The sequence below is a fragment of the Coregonus clupeaformis genome, chromosome 8, assembly GCF_020615455.1.
Source record: "Coregonus clupeaformis isolate EN_2021a chromosome 8, ASM2061545v1, whole genome shotgun sequence".
Lineage (NCBI taxonomy): Eukaryota > Metazoa > Chordata > Actinopteri > Salmoniformes > Salmonidae > Coregonus > Coregonus clupeaformis.
Genome location: NC_059199.1, coordinates 33,062,764 through 33,083,423, shown reverse-complemented (window position 1 = coordinate 33,083,423; position 20,660 = coordinate 33,062,764). Strand labels below are relative to the sequence as shown.

Here is a 20,660-nt window from a genome sequence, read left to right as displayed (position 1 = left end):
AAATCATACAATGTGATTTTCTGGATTTTTGTTTTAGATTCCGTCTCTCACAGTTGAAGTGTACCTATGATAAAAATGACAGACCTCTACATGCTTTGTAAGTAGGAAAACCTGCAAAATCGGCAGTGTATCAAATACTTGTTCTCCCCACTGTATATATATACCTCTATATATATATATATATATATTGTTGTTGCTTGTTTTGCATGTTATTTTGGCATGTCACATATCAGTTTGCAAACAATGTAAATAAAAAAGAAAATGTGTTAATAAAGCCGCATACAAACATGGTCTCTTTTTTTGCTTTCTTGAGTAAGGCAGCTCCAAAATGCAGGTGTTTCAGCCAAGCTCAGTGCTTTCTGTGGTGGTCGGGCAGCCAGTGGAAAATACGGAGCGTAGGGGTTGGTAATGTTCTGTAGTTGCGCCGTGATTGGCTCAGTGTTCTATCACTCATGGGGACACTACGTCACCGCAACATCTACAGGTAGAGCTCGAAAAATTCAAGCCCCTTGGGTGCTCCCATAGAGTTACATTAGAAGTGCCCATCCAAGAAGGCTCAAGGTCATTGGCCACAAATACAATTATGTAAAATCAGGTTATATCTACCGTAGCTTTGAATGGACTGATCATGTCAACATCATAATTTCAAAATCTTAGCTAGCAAGCTAGCAGTCATCATCATGAATCAAGTCGACAATCTACTGGCAAATCCTTTTCAATCCTTGTCATATAAAGAGAAATTATTAAGAGAAATTATAGATAAAACGTATTGGTGCTCATCGGCCATTGGACATAAACATTACACAACAAGTTGGAAATTGCAATTTCAACAATGAGTGGTTTGGAAGGAATCATTGGCTAACTGCAAGCATTGCAAAGCAATCACTAGCCTGCTATTCAGTGGAGTGGGTGTGTGGTCCAAGTCTGTGTTTAAGGGTCTATTTTCCAAGCTTAAAAGGATAAACATTCAACACCATGGGCCATAAAAGGATTAAAACATTGGCCATGCTGTCAATCCAGCATGACTTCTGCCGCGTTCAAAACAACTGGAAACTCGGAACTGGGAAATCTCCGACTGCAGTGAGTTCAAGACAACAGGGAACTCGGAAACAACTAGCTCAGACTGGGAAAATACGTTTTGAACAGTCATCCAACTCGGAATTCCAAGTCGAGAACTCGGGCCTCTTTCTAGAGCTCCGACCTGAAGATCACTGACGTCATGATTCAAACTTGTTTTTTTTTGTCTTGAAAGCATCATAAATCCAGATAATGCCAGTCTTTGATGACAAAGTTTGATGACAAACTTTCCCACAAAGGACCGCAGTGCCACCTTCCTGTTCAAATGAGCACAGCACAACAAGGTGAGTCCATAAAATGTATTGTATGTTGCTGCATAAATGTTGTAATATGCCAGGGAGATATGTTTACTGTAGCTAAGAAAGTAATACTAAGTGTATGTTGTGTAGTAAGCTGTTAGTACCCCATGTGCCTCACTCTAATAATTTGGTCCCTTTCCGCCTCATAATTTAGCCTACTGTTCTGACTTGGTGGTGCACATGTAGCCTATAGCCTGTTTTAGAGAAATGTAATCATCAAATATTGTAAGAGCTTTCATTGTCTGCTTATATGCCCCCTTTATTTATCCTACGGTTCTGACTTGGTGTACAGGGAGAATTACTGTAAGAACGGCCCATGTTCTGAATTCTGTCGCTGTACATTTCAAAAGTGCTGAACAAATAGTTATATTGTCTACGTCCATCCTAGCTCGCTCATTAATGTCTTCATGGAAATTACGGATTGCCTCTCATCCGCTCGTCATCCCCTTATGCCATAGTTTGTACATCTCAATTTTCAGTAGAAACCACATTTGTTTAAGCAAGTCAACCATATCAGCTATGTAAATGAGGCTGAATGAACTGTTTCGCTGCCAGACAAGGCTCCGCTGATAGCCAGGTGTAGCGGTGGTAAGGATTCACTTCATGGTGCTGAAAAGAAAGCTCTGCTGTTGGGACAGCTTTATGTAGGCCCTAACAGTTTGTGGGCACCGTTTGTCACCGTTATAGTGCAATTCATGTATTGTTTAGTGTTGTGTAGTGGCTTTGCTTTTTTGGGGTTTGCCCCACCAAGATTTACATGCTAAAATCGCCACTGATGTATTGTATTTATGACATTTCTGTGCTGAACTAGGTTGAATATTTGCTTAATGAAAACTACAACTCCGTTCAGCCCAGGATCCCACATAGTTCTTGAGTTGATTTGTCTTGTGAATTATTTGATTCTCTCTAGAGAAACGGCGCGTTGGGCTCACAAAAATACTGAATTAAATGGAATTCAAGTAATTGAACCAACATCAGTCAATTAGTTGTTTAATAACTTTTTTTTTTAATGTCGGTTAATCGCTCAGCACTATTTATTAGAGGCACAATGATCGCAATTAGGCCTATACTATCTCTTTTGAATAACTGCTTTTTCTTCATAAGGACACGTCTCAATTGTCCCTAAGAGGCCAGTATTTTACTGCACGTAGCACCTGTTCACCTTTGGTCACATGGTTTACTCCTCCAGTTCCTTAGGCTACCAGCGCATGGGTCACAGCAGATTCTGTCTGTTAACCCATATATCTATAACATTGGCCTTGGAGGCCCACAGTGACATTTGAATCCACATTACTCTATCCTCTCCAAAAGTGTTGTTAATATGAACAACTGTGCACTATAACTGTGCATTATAATGTTAGAATACACTTTTCCAGAACGTTAACTGATGATGCCCATTTAACTCATAAATGTAATTTCTTCTAAATTCCTTGACACACTCCCTAGAGTACCACATATTATTTGTTGTCTATATTATGGCTAAGTATATGCTTCTAGTGCAATCCCCACTTTCTCTGCTATACTATGTCATGTTAGCTTTACCTTCTTCCTTATCTGGTAAAATTTGCCTTGAGTTATCACAGTCAAACAGTCACGTGTGTCCAAGAGCCAAACTAAACCGTCTTTGTATATATCGACCACACCCCATGAACCCTATTTGCCTATTTGTTGGCGATGATGAAAGCAGCAGAAAATCTAAAAAACCCTTAGAGCATTACAATGAGGACCCTAAGCTTTTACCTTATCGTCATCCTTCAGTCGTCTTTGACCCCAAAGCCTGTTGTTACAGGTGAGATAAATACATTTCCTCTTAGACAACATGCATTTATTTGTGGGGATATTCATTGGGTGTGTATGTTGTTTTGATCTAGTCTAGAATTATTCTTTTTTGCAGAATTATTTTTTTTACAATAGAAATGACCAGACCATGTCAGTTGTAAATAATCCCAATCTCCGACATATTAGGATTTTTGTCTAGACAGTGGATGGTTGAAGAGACATATTTCAGATATAACAGTACACACTGAGCCAAATACAAGCATCAAAAGGGTGAGGGTATTGCTGATAACCTTGCTTTACCAGTAAAATATATCAAGTTACAAGCCATGATTTTAAAAAGGAAATGACAATGGGAACATATTATATGCTCTTATGTCAAAATGGGATTCTGCTCGCAAAATTTCATTCAGCTAACGTGAATTTGACCTGAAGTTCATTGCATTAATTTGCAGCTGCTAATGGGACTTTATTGACAAAATAAAAGTATACAGTACCAGTGTTCTTTACGTCTGACCTAGCTCCAGCAAAGTGACAGCACACTAGACAGTGCCTACATGTGTCATACTCAGGTATCATGTGAGTTTTTTTTAAATGCTTGTAATGTCTGTTTGCACAGGAGTGGACTGGGAAACCCAGAATGTGGCATTTGAGTCCGATACAACTGATAGGTAAGGTATCATCAACATTTTCAAAACTTCTCTTCACCAGCATTTATTTCAAAATGTGTTTTGAATGCAGTTATTTGAATTGTGTAACATGCATAATTTTTTTTTTCAATGTAGTATTTGAATGATCCAGGTTTGATAAGCATCATAGGGTGCAAAACAATGGGATTGGTAGGACCTTTGTAGCATAATCCAAATAACATGCCTAAATCACCTTGTTGAAAATGAGAACTATGAAGATGTTATTTTTTCTAACCAAATTTTGGTTTTGTCAGGTCCATACTGCCACCAAATGAAAAGACTCCATGGGACCTTGTCTCCTCACTAACATACTCAAATGGTGCTGGATCCAGTGCTGATTTACATGAGCATGTCAAGCCTGGGAAAGACTGTGCAGTGCCCAATAGTGTCAAGTTGTGGCCTATGAAAGCCCTTATCACATCTGTGTCACATTGTAGGCTGTTTGGAAATGTCAGTGGTAGCCATATTATAGTAACGAGGTATTGTGAAAGTGGTTTGAAAATTATTTGGTCCGTCGTTCTATCAGAAGCTACTAATTTGGTGGTGAAATTAATAACAGGGTTATTAGAGGTTGTCGCAATGTCTATACACTTGTTCTCTAGTCTTTTTAAGACAGTCACACCAAAATCATTAGTCCAGATTGACTCTGATAGAATTGATCAACACGATACTGTATCTGAGGTTAATGTGTCCTATGTTCATAATGTAAATGTGAGGGACATTTTGATTTATTCTGACCACCAGAATATAGTGATCCTGGAGGATGACCCTGTAGTGATGGAGTCAGCCTCCTTCCTCTTTGAGAAGCACCCCTCTGTGTCGACTCTACTGAGTTACCACAAGGGGGCGCTGCAAGTCCTCAGGGGCTCTCAGACCCGTTTGACAAGAGACAGTCGTGTGGTACTGGTGGGTCATGGCAGCAAGGGCAGTGATGGGGTGGCCAGACTAGGAGGTTATGGACCAGAGGAGCTTGCCAATATCGTGGTGGCCATGAAGATAAAAGATGGGCATCTGCACACTCTCAGTCTGGTGGGCTGTGCGCTAGGAAAGGACCTCCAGTTTGTAGAGCGGCTGCTACGAGCGCTCATATCACTCAACGTGGAGACCAAACTGCACCTGAGGAGCTCAGCACTATCCGTCAGCCCCAACGGAGAGAAGTTAACCAGGGAAGAGGGGGTCTGGAGGCACAAAGATGGCAGTAAGAAAGTCATCGCCCAGCTGGACCAGAACGGTAACCTGCTGACCAGAGTGGAGGGGGACGACAGAGGACAGATCATTCCCAACTACCAGGGGCACGCCCTATACATACAGACTTTAGAATGGCCGACCCAGCCTCAAATGTTTGTCTCAGCAAATTTGCGCAAGAAGTACACCTCCATTGACTGTTTAGAGGGGCTTACATGGAGCCTGTTTTTTGAGGAAAATGAAAGAAGGCGCGCTCTAGATTACGTCTCAGAGCACAACCAGGGGAACCTCATGTCCGTGTGGCTGACTGACCACAAACCCATGGGAGACATTCCCATCAAGCACCTCACCACCATTCTCGATCTGCTGGTGGAGATCAGGTACAACGCCAGGGAAGACTCAGACTTTGACTTGTATTACGTTCTGAACGACTGCATCTTTAAGGTGCAGAGGAGAACCTTCCACGCCTCCCTGGTGGGGAAGTACATTCATTCTAACCATCTGGAAGAAATTGAGAAATTCACTGAAGCTTTCCGGCACCAGAAGGAGCACTATTCCCTCCGAGAGCTTAGATTGGGCCTCAAGGCGTCCGAATTCAACAACTTCTGCCGCCAGACGTTCCAGCTGCAACGATGTGTCCAGGACTGCGAACGCTGGGGCCACTACTTCATGGCTGCTGTGTTCTCCGCATCCATCCGAAACTTCCGCACCTTCTCGCTCTTCCTCATGAGCGTTATCGCTTGCGAGGTGGGCCGATCCCAAGGTTCTGACAGCCCGCTCTGCACAGCCTTTGTTGGGGATGACCACCCTATGGTAGGGGACGACCTTTGGCTCGAAAGCAGTAGACGCGGGTTCTATGGTTGCACTGTGGGAAAAGCTGAGGAGATAATGGCCAAACGAGACAGACTCGACTGGCTGGATCAGGTTGTTTCCAAGGAGAATGCCCTCTTTGCCAAGTCCAAGCAGATGATGAGTGGCGTCGACCACGACCAAGAGACAGAGCTCGATATCTTCGGGAGGGTCAAGGTCATGAATAAATATGTGTTTTCATCTTACCTTGAATTCTTTCGAGGAACGCCAGAGGGGAAGAAGCTGGCAAGAGGATGCAGAGCATGAGGATGGTACATTGCTGCTAGATGACCTAAACCCTATTCAATGAGATCGCAAAATTGTAATCATTGTTACTGGCTAATATCCGTTAAATATGGGAGGCAAAATTATAGTTTAATTAATGTCTAATTAAACAATAAGGGCCGAGGGGGTGTTGTATATTGACCAATATTTCACTGCTAAGGGTTGTTCTTAGGCACAACGTGAAGCAGAGTGCCTGGATACAGCTCTTGGCTGTGGTACAGTATATTGGCTATATACACCACAAACCCTTGAGGTGCCTTATTGCTATTATAAACTTGTTACCAACATAAATTGTAAACACGTATTTTTGCGTCATAGCCGTGGTATATTGTCTGATATACACACACACACGGCTAAAATGCTGTTTCAGCCAATCAGCATCCAGGACCCAAACTACCTGGTTTATAATGAATGTCTCATGTTTAGGTTAATCTCTATGGGCAAAATGCTGTTTCAAGAAACATTTGTGTGTGGCATTTAAATCCATCTCCACTTATTTCACGAAGTAGGCCTAATTGTGGTTAGTGTGGTGTGTGGGTATCAGTTATGGGCAATTATCCAAACAACGAAACATTCATTAAAGTTTAGGCCATCATGTTTCCAAACCTGTAAGGAATATTGCTAGATTTAGCACCATTTGCTATCATTTAGCACTAAAATATATACGTCAGAATATGGTTCTAGCTAGTATTGGTACAAGCTAATTGACACAAAAATGTACAATCATTTCTGAGGGTAATTTCTGTACTATCGATTAAATATTCATCCATCCGGGGAGTCATCCTTTGAGTACAGTTCTGGGTTGGTGTGTTGGCTATGTTCCGTAAGGAATACAAAGGCTTAATTAAGTAAGTAAGTAGCTGGGTTGGTTTGGTTATTTGAATAATTGCGAAGCATAATGTGACTGTAAAAAACTGTATTGCTGACTTAGGAAGATACCATTGCTTTTAGCATTGGGGATTGTAGTTCAGAATTTTAGAATGGCATTCTCCATACAGGGATTCACTGGACCTACTAGTGCTCATGCAAAAATAATGCTTCTAATAGCTGTCATGGAAGAATGCAAATCTACAAACTGTGAACGTTTAGATAAGACCTTCCCATTGAACAATTTAAAATAAACTGATTAATTAGATAGTGTGATGTTCAGAGGTTGTATGAAAATGTGTAATAGATGCCATTTGCCCAATATACTTAATTTGCCTAAATTATAATACTGTAGTAAGAGTGTAACAATTACACACTGAATAATATATGTGTGCTGTATAGTTGTGACAACTATTGACCTTATAGTTGATACACTGAAATATGTATATTATCTTTTTTTTGTTTGATCACAAAATGTATAAAGGGAACATAAGTGAACAAATAACACAACAATTACATATTTATTTCATTTACTTCATAAACAAAGTTATGCAACACCCAATTCCCCTGTGTGAAAAAGTAATTGCCCCCTTACACTCAATAACTGGTTGTGCCACCTTTAGCTGCAATGACTCCAACCAAATGCTTCCTGTAGTTGTTGATCAGTCTCTCACGTCGCTGTGGAGGAATTTTGGCCCACTCTTCCATGCAGAACTGCTTTAACTCAGTGACGTGTGGGTTTTCAAGCATGAACTGCTCGTTTCAAGTCCTGCCACAACATCTCAATTGGGATTAGGTCTGGACTTTGACTAGGCCATTCCAAAACTTCCAATTTGTTGCTTTTTAGCTATTTTCATGTAGACTTGATTGTGTGTTTTGGATCATTGTCTTGCTGCATGACCCAGCTGCGCTTCAGCTCCAGCTCACAGACGGATGGTCTGACATTCTCCTGTAGAATTCTCTGATACAGAGCAGAATTCATGGTTCCTGCTATTAAGGCAAGTCGTCCAGGTCCCGAGGCAGCAAACCATCCCCAAACCATCACACCACCACCACCATGCTTGACCTTTCATAGCACTGTATGTTGATTAATGATTAAAGTGATAATTCAACCAAAATAAATCATAATAATGGAGATCACCATTGTTGCAATTTCTTCTGATCTTTATTAGAAAACTTTTGGTCATGTTTTAAGATGTTATTACAATGGCCAGAATAAACAGAATTACAAAGTATAAATACAAAACTGCAATACCACAGTGGGGAAAACATTGTTTAAGGAAACATGCTAATGGGACTCTGCATCACCAGTACTGTATGTATATGGACTACTGGTGGCTCAAAGGTGCTTTCCACTAATGTGTACTGCCATGTGTAAATTCATATTTATTTATTTTATTTTTTGCAAAGCACCTAAAGCTCACTCATGGCTTTCTGATTTCACTTTGGGTCACATGTCATCTAAGGATTATTTGTAGTGGTTACACTGGTAGTAGGCCTATAGGAAAGACATTCAGGTTTTGAGAATGGGGATATTTGAATAGAGGGGATATTTGGATGGAAAGACCAACACTGATAAAAAAAATCCTGTAAACCAAGTAGCATAGAGCTAGGAGATGAGCACTGCTGGCACTACCAAGCATGGGAGATGTACATAAAAGGCCTGTAGTGGAGGGGGTGATGACTATGTGAGTGTCCAGGTCTGGATGGGAGCAGTGCGGTGAGAAGGGGTACTGACACTGGGTGAGGCTGTCTGGTTCCCCCTGGCTCACACCACCGTCAGAAGGCATGGACCTCACAGGAGCACACAGGCGCACTTGGACACCTTCTCGCTGCTGAGAAGACCATGCTGCGTGGTGGCCAGTGACTGGATCAAGCCCCAGAAGTGCTTGAAGGTGATTCCCTCGCCGTCCGACACACCCATCTGTCTCATCACCTCGCCCAGGCCCTGCTCTGAGCCTCCAGTCTGGGGGAGGGAGGGAGCACAAAAACAACTCTTCACTATATGGACACGGTATTTAATTTACTGACAGGTAATAAGCAATTAAGTAATCATGCATAGACATGTATTAGAAGCAAGTTAGCAATTAGTCTATTACACTTTTGAGCGTATAACATTGTTGCCTAAATTACTCAGTAGGCTATATTCATAACAGTACTGATATTCACTGCAGTAAATATTATATCAATAATTAAACTGACTAACTACTATTGGCCTCTCTTCAACTGTATGCAGCTCTATAAATACAGCATGTGAGTACTTTGTCAACTAACTGTGTCATGTTTCAGGCTTTGCTACCCACTAGTGGTTATAGATCCATGGCTCTTTTTCTAGGAACATTTTCATTTGTATGGATCTTTTCAGAATGCAACCTTTCTTTGTTTGGTATTTTAGAGGTAATAACAGTATCTGGGTAGCCAATCTTATCTACAGTGCCTTCAGAATCACACCACTTTGTGGTGTTACAGCCTGAATTAAAAATTGTACAGTCGGGGTCAAAGGTTTTGAGAATGACACAAGTATTGGTGTTCACAAAGTTTGCTGCTTTAGTGTTTTTAGATATTTTTGTCAGATGTTACTATGGTATACTGAAGTATAATTACAAGCATTCCATAAGTGTCAAAGGCTTTTATTGACAATTACATTAAGTTTATGCAAAGAGTCAATATTTGCAGTGTTGACCCTTCTTTTTCAAGACCTCTGCAGTCCGCCCTGGCATGCTGTCAATTAACTTCTGGGCCACATCCTGACTGATGGCAGCCCATTCTTGCATAAACAATGCTTGGAGTTTGTCAGAATTTGTAGGATTTTTAATGAATTTATTTGCTAATTATGGTGGAAAATAAGTATTTGGTCAATAACAAAAGTTTCTCAATACTTTGTTATATACCCTTTGTTGGCAATGACACAGGTCAAACGTTTTCTGTAAGTCTTCACATGGTTTTCACACACTGTTGCTGGTATTTTGGCCCATTCCTCCATGCAGATCTCCTCTAGAGCAGTGATGTTTTGGGGCTGTCGCTGGGCAACACGGACTTTCAACTCCCTCCAAAGATTTTCTATGGGGTTGAGATCTGGAGACTGGCTAGGCCACTCTAGGACCTTGAAATGCTTCTTACGAAGCCACTCCTTCGTTGCCCGGGTGGTGTGTTTGGGATCATTGTCATGCTGAAAGACCCAGCCACGTTTCATCTTCAATGCCCATGCTGATGGAAGGAGGTTTTCACTCAAAATCTCACGATACATGGCCCCATTCATTCTTTCCTTTACACGGATCAGTCGTCCTGGTCCCTTTGCCGAAAAACAGCCCCAAAGCATGATGTTTCCACCCCCATGCTTCACAGTAGGTATGGTGTTCTTTGGATGCAACTCAGCATTCTTTGTCCTCCAAACACGACGAGTTGAGTTTTTACCAAAAAGTTATATTTTGGTTTCATCTGACCATATGACATTCTCCCAATCCTCTTCTGGATCATCCAAATGCACTCTAGCAAACTTCAGATGGGCCTGGACATGTACTGGCTTAAGCAGGGGGACACGTCTTGCACTGCAGGATTTGAGTCCCTGGCAGCGTAGTGTGTTACTGATGGTAGGCTTTGTTACTTTGGTCCCAGCTCTCTGCAGATCATTCACTAGGTCCCCCCGTGTGGTTCTGGGATTTTTGCTCACCGTTCGTGATCATTTTGACCCCACGGGGTGAGATCTTGCGTGGAGCCCCAGATCGAGGGAGATTATCAGTGGTCTTGTATGTCTTCCATTTCCTAATAATTGCTCCCACAGTTGATTTCTTCAAACCAAGCTGCTTACCTATTGCAGATTCAGTCTTCCCAGCCTGGTGCAGGTCTACAATTTTTTTACTGGTGTCCTTTGACAGCTCTTTGGTCTTGGCCATAGTGGAGTTTGGAGTGTGACTGTTTGAGGTTGTGGACAGGTGTCTTTTATAGTGATAACAAGTTCAAACAGGTTCCATTAATACAGGTAACGAGTGGAGGACAGAGGAGCCTCATAAAGAAGAAGTTACAGGTCTGTGAGAGCCAGAAATCTTGCTTGTTTGTAGGTGACCAAATACTTATTTTCCACCATAATTTGCAAATAAATTCATTAAAAAAAAAAAATCCTCAATTTGTCTGTCATAGTTGACGTGTACCTATGATGGAAATTACAGGCCTCTCTCATCTTTTTAAGTGGGAGAACTTGCACAATTGGTGACTGACTAAATACTTATTTCCCCCACTGTAATTTAGATTGTAAAATAGTTGTGAAAAGATTTTCGATGTACTGATTCCATGGCACATGGTTTATGAACTGATAACGCAAAATGACGCCGGATTATAATAATAAATAATATGCCATTTAGCAGACGCTTTTATCCAAAGCGACTTACAGTCATGCGTGCATACATGTTTGTGTATGGGTGGTCCCGGGGATCGAACCCACTACCTTGGCGTTACAAGCGCCGTGCTCTACCAGCTGAGCTACAGAGGATTAAAAACGTATAATTGTTCTATTTACATTATTATACAAAATTCGTGCAACCAATAGAATATTATATATACGGGGGGTAAAACATTCCCAGCTCTGCAGATTTTGCTGCGAAGAGACAGAATCATTAGATAATTTGTTTTGGTACTGTCCATATTTAGCTTGTTTTTGGTGGCAGGTCCAGGAATTGCTGAAGAATTGCAACATTTACCTGGAGCTAACTCTGCAGATAGCATAACTGGGTGATTTGAAAAGTCATAGTTAAATCGATCAATAATATTATAATACTTTTAGCTAAATGTTTATCTTTATTATACAATCTGTAGAAACTATGAGAATAGAAAGGTTCAGAACTTTTGTGAAACATCACAGCACAGTTGAAAAATATATGGCAAATAGAAATCCAATACGGATGGTGTTAAGAGATAGATGGAAGGGGTTAGGTAAAGCTGAAGGGTGGGACTAATAACAACAAGATAACTAATGTAAAATATACTGTGTCCGTATAATGTACAGTTGAAGTCGGAAGTTTACATACACCTTAGCCAAATACATTTAAACTCAGTTTTTCACAATTCCTGACATTTAATCCTAGTAAAAATTCCCTGTCTTAGGTCAGTTAGGATCACCACTTTATTTTAAGAATGTGAAATGTCAGAATAATAGTAGAGAGAATGATTTATTTCAGCTTTTATTTATTTCATCACATTCCCAGTGGGTCAGAAGTTTACATACACTCAATTAGTATTTGGTAGCATTGCCTTTAAATTGTTTAACTTGGGTCAAACGTTTTGGGTAGCCTTCCACAAGCTTTCCATAATAAGTTGGGTGAATTTTGGCCCATTCCTCCTGACAGAGCTGGTGTAACTGAGTCAGGTTTGTAGGCCTCCTTGCTCGCACACGCTTTTTCAGTTCTGCCCACACATTTTCTATAGGATTGAGGTCAGGGATTTGTGATGGCCACTCCAATACCTTGACTTTGTTGTCCTTAAGCCATTTTGCCACAACTTTGGAAGTATGCTTGGGGTCAATGTCCATTTGGAAGACCCATTTGCGACCAAGCTTTAACTTCCTGACTGATGTCTTGAGATGTTGCTTCAATATGTCCACATAAGTTTCCTTCCTCATGATGCCATCTATTTTGTGAAGTGCACCAGTCCTTCCTGCAGCAAAGCACCCCCACATCATGATGCTGCCACCCCTGTGCTTCACGGTTGGGATGGTGTTCTTCGGCTAGCAAGGTCTCCCTTTTTCCTCCAAACATAACAATGGTCATTATGGCCAAACAGTTTTATTTTTGTTTCATCAGACCAGAGCACATTTCTCCAAAAAGTACGATCTTTGTCCCCTTGTGCAGTTGCAAACCGTAGTCTGGCTTTTTTATGGCAGTTTTGGAGCAGTGGCTTCTTCCTTGCTGAGCGGCCTTTCAGGTTATGTCGATATAGGACTTGTTTTACTGTGGATATAGATACATTTGTACCTGTTTCCTCCAGCATCTTCACAAGGTCCTTTGCTGTTGTTCTGGGATTGATTTGCACTTTTCGCACCAAAGTACGTTCATCTCTAGGAGACAGAACGCGTCTCCTTCCTGAGCGGTATGACGGCTGTGTGGTCCCATGGTGTTTATACTTGCGTACTATTGTTTGTACAGATGAACGTGTTTTATTGCATGACATAAGTATTTGATCACCTACCAACCAGTAAGAATTCCAGCTCTCACAGACCTGTTAGTTTATCTTTAAGAAGCCCTCCTGTTCTCCACTCATTACCTGTATTAACTGCACCTGTTTGAACTCGTTACCTGTATAAAAGACACCTGTCCACACACTCAACCAAACAGACTCCAACCTCTCCACAATGGCCAAGACCAGAGAGCAGTGTAAGGACATCAGGGATAAAATTGTAGACCTGTACAAGGCTGGGATGGGCTACAGGACAATAGGCAAGCAGCTTGGTGAGAAGGCAACAACTGTTGGCGCAATTATTAGAAAATGGAAGAAGTTCAAGATGACGGTCAATCACCCTCGGTCTGGGGCTCCATGCAAGATCTCACCTCGTGGGGCATCAATGATCATGAGGAAGGTGAGGGATCAGCCCAGAACTACACGGCAGGACCTGGTCAATGACCTGAAGAGAGCTGGGACCACAGTCTCAAAGAAAACCATTAGTAACACACTACGCCGTCATGGATTAAAATCCTGCAGCGCATGCAAGGTCCCCCTGCTCAATCCAGCGCATGTCCAGGCCTGTCTGAAGTTTGCCAATGACCATCTGGATGATCCAGAGGAGGAATGGGAGAAGGTCATGTGGTCTGATGAGACAAAAATATAGCTTTTTGGTCTAAACTCCACTCGCCGTGTTGGGAGGAAGAAGAAGGATGAGTACAACCCCAAGAACACCATCCCAACCGTGAAGCATGGAGGTGGAAACATCATTCTTTGGGGATGCTTTTCTGCAATGGGGACAGGACGACTGCACCGTATTGAGGGGTGGATGGATGGGGCCATGTATCGCGAGATCTTGGCCAACAACCTCCTTCCCTCAGTAAGAGCATTGAAGATGGGTCGTGGCTGGGTCTTCCAGTATGACAACGACCCGAAACACACAGCCAGGGCAACTAAGGAGTGGCTCCGTAAGAAGCATCTCAAGGTCCTGGAGTGGCCTAGCCAGTCTCCAGACCTGAACCCAATAGAACATCTTTGGAGGGAGCTGAAAGTCCGAATTGCCCAGCGACAGCCCCGAAACCTGAAGGATCTGGAGAAGGTCTGTATGGAGGAGTGGGCCAAAATCCCTGCTGCAGTGTGTGCAAACCTGGTCAAGACCTACAGGAAACGTATGATCTCTGTAATTGTAAACAAAGGTTTCTGTACCAAATATTAAGTTCTGCTTTTCTGATGTATCAAATACTTATGTCATGCAATAAAATGCAAATTAATTACTTAAAAATCATACAATGTGATTTTCTGGATTTTTGTTTTAGATTCCGTCTCTCACAGTTGAAGTGTACCTATGATAAAAATTACAGACCTCTACATGCTTTGTAAGTAGGAAAACCTGCAAAATCGGCAGTGTATCAAATACTTGTTCTCCCCACTGTAGGTTCAGAACTTTTGTGAAACAGCACAGTTAAAAATATATGGCAAATAGAAATCAAACTGGATGGTCTTCAGAAATAGATGGGAGGGGTTGACGGTAGCGGAAGGATAGGAGTAAAAAGAAACAAAAGATAACTACTGTAAAATAGACTTTGTCCATAAAATGTATATTGTATGTATAAGGTGGAAGTACAAGCCTAAGTGTTGTTGTTCATTAGTTTACTCCAATTAGGGGAGGGGTGGTAGGGTTAGTGGAAAATAATAAAGGAAAATATATTTTTAAAAGATGTGTATGTATATGTATGTATGTACACTACCAGTCAAAAGTTTGGACACACCTACTCATTCAAGGGTTTTTCTTTATTTTTACATTGTAGAATAATAGTGAAGACATCAAAACTATGAAATAACACATATGGAATCATGTAGTAACCAAAAAAGTGTTAAACAAATCAAAATACATTTTATATTTGAGATTCTTCAATAGCCACCCTTTGCCTTGATGACAGCTTTGCACACTCTTGGCATTCTCTCACCAGCTTCACCTGGAATGCTTTCTTACAGTTGAAGGAGTTCCCACATATGCTTAGCACTTGTCGGCTGCTTTTCCTTCACTCTGCCGTCCAACTCAACCCAAACCATTGGGTTGAGGTCGGGGGATTGTGGAGGCCAGGTAATCTGATGCAGCACTCCATCACTCTCCTTCTTGGTAAAATAGCCCTTACACAGCCTGGAGGTGTGTTGGGTCATTGTCCTGTTGAAAAACAAATGATAGTCCCACTAAGCCCAAACCAGATGGGATGGCGTATCTCTGCAGAATGCTGTGGTAGCCATGCTGGTTAAGTGTACCTTGAATTCTAAATAAATCACAGACAGTGTCACCAGCAAAGCACCCCCACACCATCACACCTCCTCCTCCATGCTTTACGGTGGGAAATACACATGCGGAGATCATCCGTTCACCCACACGCGTTTCACAAAGACACGGCGGTTGGAACCAAAAATCGACAATTTGGACTCCAGACCAAAGGACACATTTCCAACGGTCTAATGTCCATTGCTCGTGTTTCTTGGCCCAAGCAGGTCTCTTCTTTTTTGCAGCAATTCGACCATGAAGGCCTGATTCACACAGTCCCTTCTGAACAGTTGATGTTGAGATGTGTCTGTTACTTGAACTCTGTGAAGCATTTATTTAGGCTGCAATCTGAGGTGCAGTTAACTCTAATGAACTTATCCTCTGCAGCAGAGGTAACTCTGGGTCTTCCTTTCCTGTGGCGGTCCTCATGAGAACCAGTTTCATCATAGCTCTTGATGGTTTTTGCAACTGCACTTGAAGAAACTTTCAAAGTTCTTGACATTTTCTGAATTAACTGACCTTCATGTCTTAAAGTAATGATGGACTGTCGTTTCTCGTTGCTTATTTGAACTGTTCTTGCCATAATATGGACTTGGTCTTTTACCAAATAGGGCTATATTCTGAATTCTACCTTGTCACAACACAACTGATTGGCTCAAACACATTAAGAAGGAAAGAAATTCCACAAATTAACTTTTAACAAGGCACACCTGTTAATTTAAATGCATTTCAGGTGACTACCTCATGAAGCTGGTTGAGAGAATGCCAAAATTGTGCAAAGCTGTCATCAAGGCAAAGGGTGGCTACTTTGAAGAATCTCAAATATAAAATATATTTTGATTTGTTTAACACTTTCTTGGTTACTACATGATTCCATATGTATTATTTCATAGTTTTGATGTCTTCACTATTATTCTACAATGTAGAAAATAGTAAAAATAAAGAAAAACCCTGGGGGATTGGAAATGATGCAGACAATTACATTGATGGAAGCTACAATCTATCTGCAATATTAAAGCTGATCTAGCCCCCCCCCCTTAATAAAACATATGACCCAAAACTTTGTAGTTACTCCACAATACTAACCTAAATGATAGAGTGAAAAGAAGGAAGCCTGTACAGAATAAAAATATTCCAAAACATGCATCCTGTTTGCAACTAGGCACTTAAGTAATACTTCAAAAGATAACATTGAATGTTCCTGAGTGGCCTAGTTAAAGTTTTGACTTAAATCGGCTTAAACATCTATGGCAAGACTTGAAAATGGTTGTCTAACAATGATCAACAATCAACAATCAAAAATGAATTAATCAATTTTGAATTCAGGCTGTAACACAACAAACTGTGGGATATATTTTAATTCTGAAATGTGATAAAGCTGCCAGCCAGGCAGATGCAAACACAGTGGATATTTCTGTCTGCTGAAAACAATAGGAAAATAATTTGGGAAAATATTTCCTGTCCTGAACGCTGGTCCACAGCTGAGACAATATAAAGAGCTGTTTGCTGGAATCCCATTTAAATGATGTGATCATTCCTGTTCCTTTGAAATAGACTCTGGTTTTATATACGTCTAAGACTGGACGTAATGAAAAACATATGGACTTGGTAACTATGCATAATATTCACTTTAACAGTTGTGTATTCTGCCCCCTCCCCTTAACCTCAATTGCCTTTCACAACAAATATGTCCTAGCTGTTGTGGCTAACTATTGTGTAGCAAAAATACTCTACTTGGTTGTCGAATTTATGGTGGATGAAGTCGACTTGGTGCAAGGAGTCATAATACAATAAAAGAATTTTTGCTGCTCTGTTCATAAGGAAAACAGTTATTTATTTATCTGTCAGTTTGTTTCACCCCCTCTAGATGAGAAAACAACCTTGAGCCTTCCTCACTTGCTCATGTATTTCAACCGGCCTTTCCTGTTTTTCAAAAGCATAGCTATCTTTGTCACCCTCTGGTAGATTCAGACTCGTCCTGGAAAACTGCCTTGGGCCTTAGACAACTAAGCAGCCAGTTCCAACATGAAGACAAGGCAAGATACATCGGCCTTTTCAGTAATTCAAATAAAGCATGTTTAAAACTCAATTGGTGATTGAGCACATTAGATTACAGAAATCTTGGATTTGTTTGAACCTGGCAACCGACACCTACAGGCTTTTTCTGAGTGTTTGTTTGGGAGTTATAGGAGGTGGTGTGTACTGTATGTGTGTGGTTGAGTGGGGGAGGTAGTAAGAGTCAGAGCCACGCCCTACTGGTAGAATCAATGGCAGGTGTGGCCGGGGAGGGCGAGGCCAATGTAGCCGACCGTTGCAGCTTACATACCTTGACTAAGTTGGGCAGCTGGGAGGTGAGGAGTCCTTTCAACTCTTCGGTTTGGAGCGTTGGACCTTTATTGGCCGCAGCAGCATGGAACTTTGTGACCAAAGTGTTGATGGCCTTTTCCAGGTCTGAGTGCTGCGCCAGAGGAGCAGAAAAAACGTGTTAGGGTGGGGGAATCAAATAATATAACAATAAGAAAAGAGTCCTCTGACAGTCCTTTGAAGTTTATTATGTGAAGTGTATTATTATAATAGATCATAAAGAAAGAAAGAAAGAAAGAAAGAAAGAAAGAAAGAAAGAAAGAAAGAAAGAAAGAAAGAAAGAAAGAAAGAAAGAAAGAAAGAAAGAAAGAAAGAAAGAAAGAAAGAAAGAAAGAAAGAAAGAAAGAAAGAAAAATAAAGTTAACATATTCATGAGACAGACTCCCCAGGTGTGTGCCAAAGTGTACTGACCTCCACTCAATTTAGTCCCAAATACCAAAACAATCAGACACACTCACATCCGTCCTCAAGTGCATATCTTGCATGCCTCCGTGCGTTGGAAGTCTACGCAAAGATGGCACTCCGATGTTTAACCCTGTCCTTGAGTGACTGTTCTAACAACACTGCAGCATTCTTCTCCGCACATATCACGCACTGCTCCATTCAGTTAATTAACTTCTGTTTGTATTGTACCTTTCACAGTATCAGTGTCACTGAAGCTTAGTGGTTACCCAAAAATTATGAGAAACAATATGCTGCGTGAAAAGTTATACTCCAACAAGATCAGTTATACTTCTAGGTTACAAATCACCTGTTTGAAAAGTAGACCTTATGTTTTGCAGTGGCATATGAAACTGTGTCACACAGACTGGTTATGTTGGTCATTGTGAAGGACACCATTCCATACTCTCTTTAAACCAATAACCAAACACCCAATCTATTGTAGCTGATAGGTTTTTCATACTACTTTTTTATTTATATCCTAAATCACCAACATTTATTAACAGTTAAGGAACTTTGCTATGTCACTCACCCCTATTAAAATTGATATTTTAATATGCTATTGAAATGTGAGCATCTGTGGATGGGGCAGGGAGGAGTAAGCTTAAGTAACGTGAGACTATTGGAAGGCAAATTCAGACAACTTGTCTACATGGAGAAGGTGCTTGAAATACCTGCAGGTTGGGGTAGCTATGACAGCTCACCCCCTCACTGTTTATCTTCAGGGTGTGCCAGGGGAAGACTGGCCATCTGGCATATCAGGCAAATGCCAGATGGGCTGGTAAATGTTTAGCCCATTGGGCCTGTCTAACTTAGATTTTTCATGCAAAATGAACTGGCTAATAATGGGGGCCTAAAGGGGAAAAATTTGCCAGTGTGGGGGCCTCGAGGAAAAACTGGGCCGGTGTCTTAGAAATGCCAGGGCCGATTTATGGTCCCAGTCTGTGCCTGGGGCGTGCATGGAAGGCTTGGGCAACAGGGAGAGAAATCAGTGGTGACTTCAACCGGTATTCTCCTAAACACTAAACCAAATTCATTGAGACTTCCAGAAACAAACGTGTTGTTTCAGTTGTCAGGGTAGGAAATAATATAGAATAAAAAGCCTGACTCACTAGACCTAGGCTACCATAACAATCTCGTGGTAGGCCTAAACCTACTACAGTGTTCATTTTATGTGTCCACAGATAGCTCACCGCAGCCAACAAATGTCATAACATTGATACAGTACGCAACAATGGTACGGCGCTTGCTCGCCGACAGTAAGTATCTCATTGTATGAATGTCTGTCTGTCTTTCTGTTCGTCTAGCTGTCATCCCTCACACAATAGCCTATATCCAAAGAAATGTTCTGTGTCATAGGCCATGGGGACAGAATCTGAATGCACTGATTGCCTCCCCGTGCTTTCCATTTCCATAGACGGTCTGTCTATAGACACAATTGAGAATTGTCCTTGCTAGCTCGTCAACATATGGCCTAGATTAATTTGTTATTGTCCATATTCTTTGATGCTGTTCCAGCATGCACACTGATCAGTGCATTGAAATGATTAGTTGTAAACTCGCGTTAAGCTGGCAAGATTGCATGGAAAGTAGGCTATATGCCAACGCGCCTATATGACTTAATACGATCTCATGGACTGTGTCATGATATAAATTGGTTAGCTCAATATGTCAATGGAATTTTGGTTAAACTACATCTGTGCCACTTTCAACGGTAATCAGAACGATGCGTACAAGTGGGGGGGAAGTTATCGCCAAAAGAATGCAAGAACTCCATTCGTTGCTTCTAGGACGATTAAAGCCACCATCTCTTCAAATGTAACGTTTTGACAAGTGCTGATAATAAAATTGTATAGTAGGCCTACCTGTTCTGCCATTTGGATCGTTTTGTGCTGTCCTTTTTCAAAGTAAAGTTTTCTCTCTGCGACGTTCGGTATGCTAATTGTTACTTTTCTCGCTCAGCGTTCCATTGCTTCTGTAACATATTGGCAAGATTCCTAAATCCTCCCACTCCCCCAAAAAAAATAAATAAACTGGATTCCAGCTTCCGTGTCAGTCAGAGAAAGCTATGGGAAAAATTACAGTGCGCTCAGTGTAACCCGATGCATTGGAACTGTAAACTTCACGAGGCAGACAGTCTACATGCAGTCATATAGGCCTACCACCCTTCTTTTAACTATTATTGCAAAGTTCTCTATTGTTTGGAAGTATTCCACGTTTTGCAGAGAGTAGCCAACAGAGTTGTTCAATTAAAATGTAGGCTATTCAAGAATAGAGCCTGCGAGTGCGTCACTCAACATCTGGAAACTTTTAGCAAAAATTGCAACAGTCTGCAAGTTTAGGCTGGAGTTTTTCTTTTTTATTGTTGGACTTTTTAACCCTTCATATAGGCCT

General features: G+C 41.3%; 1 protein-coding gene across 1 annotated transcript; it reads right to left on the bottom strand.

Moving 5' to 3' along the window:
- Window positions 1-8,173: 8,173 nt before the first annotated feature.
- LOC121571769 (protein S100-A14) lies at window positions 8,174-20,258 on the bottom strand. Its single transcript, XM_041883443.1, has 3 exons — window positions 20,132-20,258; window positions 17,788-17,919; window positions 8,174-8,993 (listed from the first exon to the last, which is right to left on the bottom strand). Exons 1-3 carry the CDS (start codon window positions 20,141-20,143, stop codon window positions 8,823-8,825), a joined length of 315 nt encoding a protein of 104 aa, XP_041739377.1. The 5' UTR covers window positions 20,144-20,258; the 3' UTR covers window positions 8,174-8,822.
- Window positions 20,259-20,660: the final 402 nt, after the last annotated feature.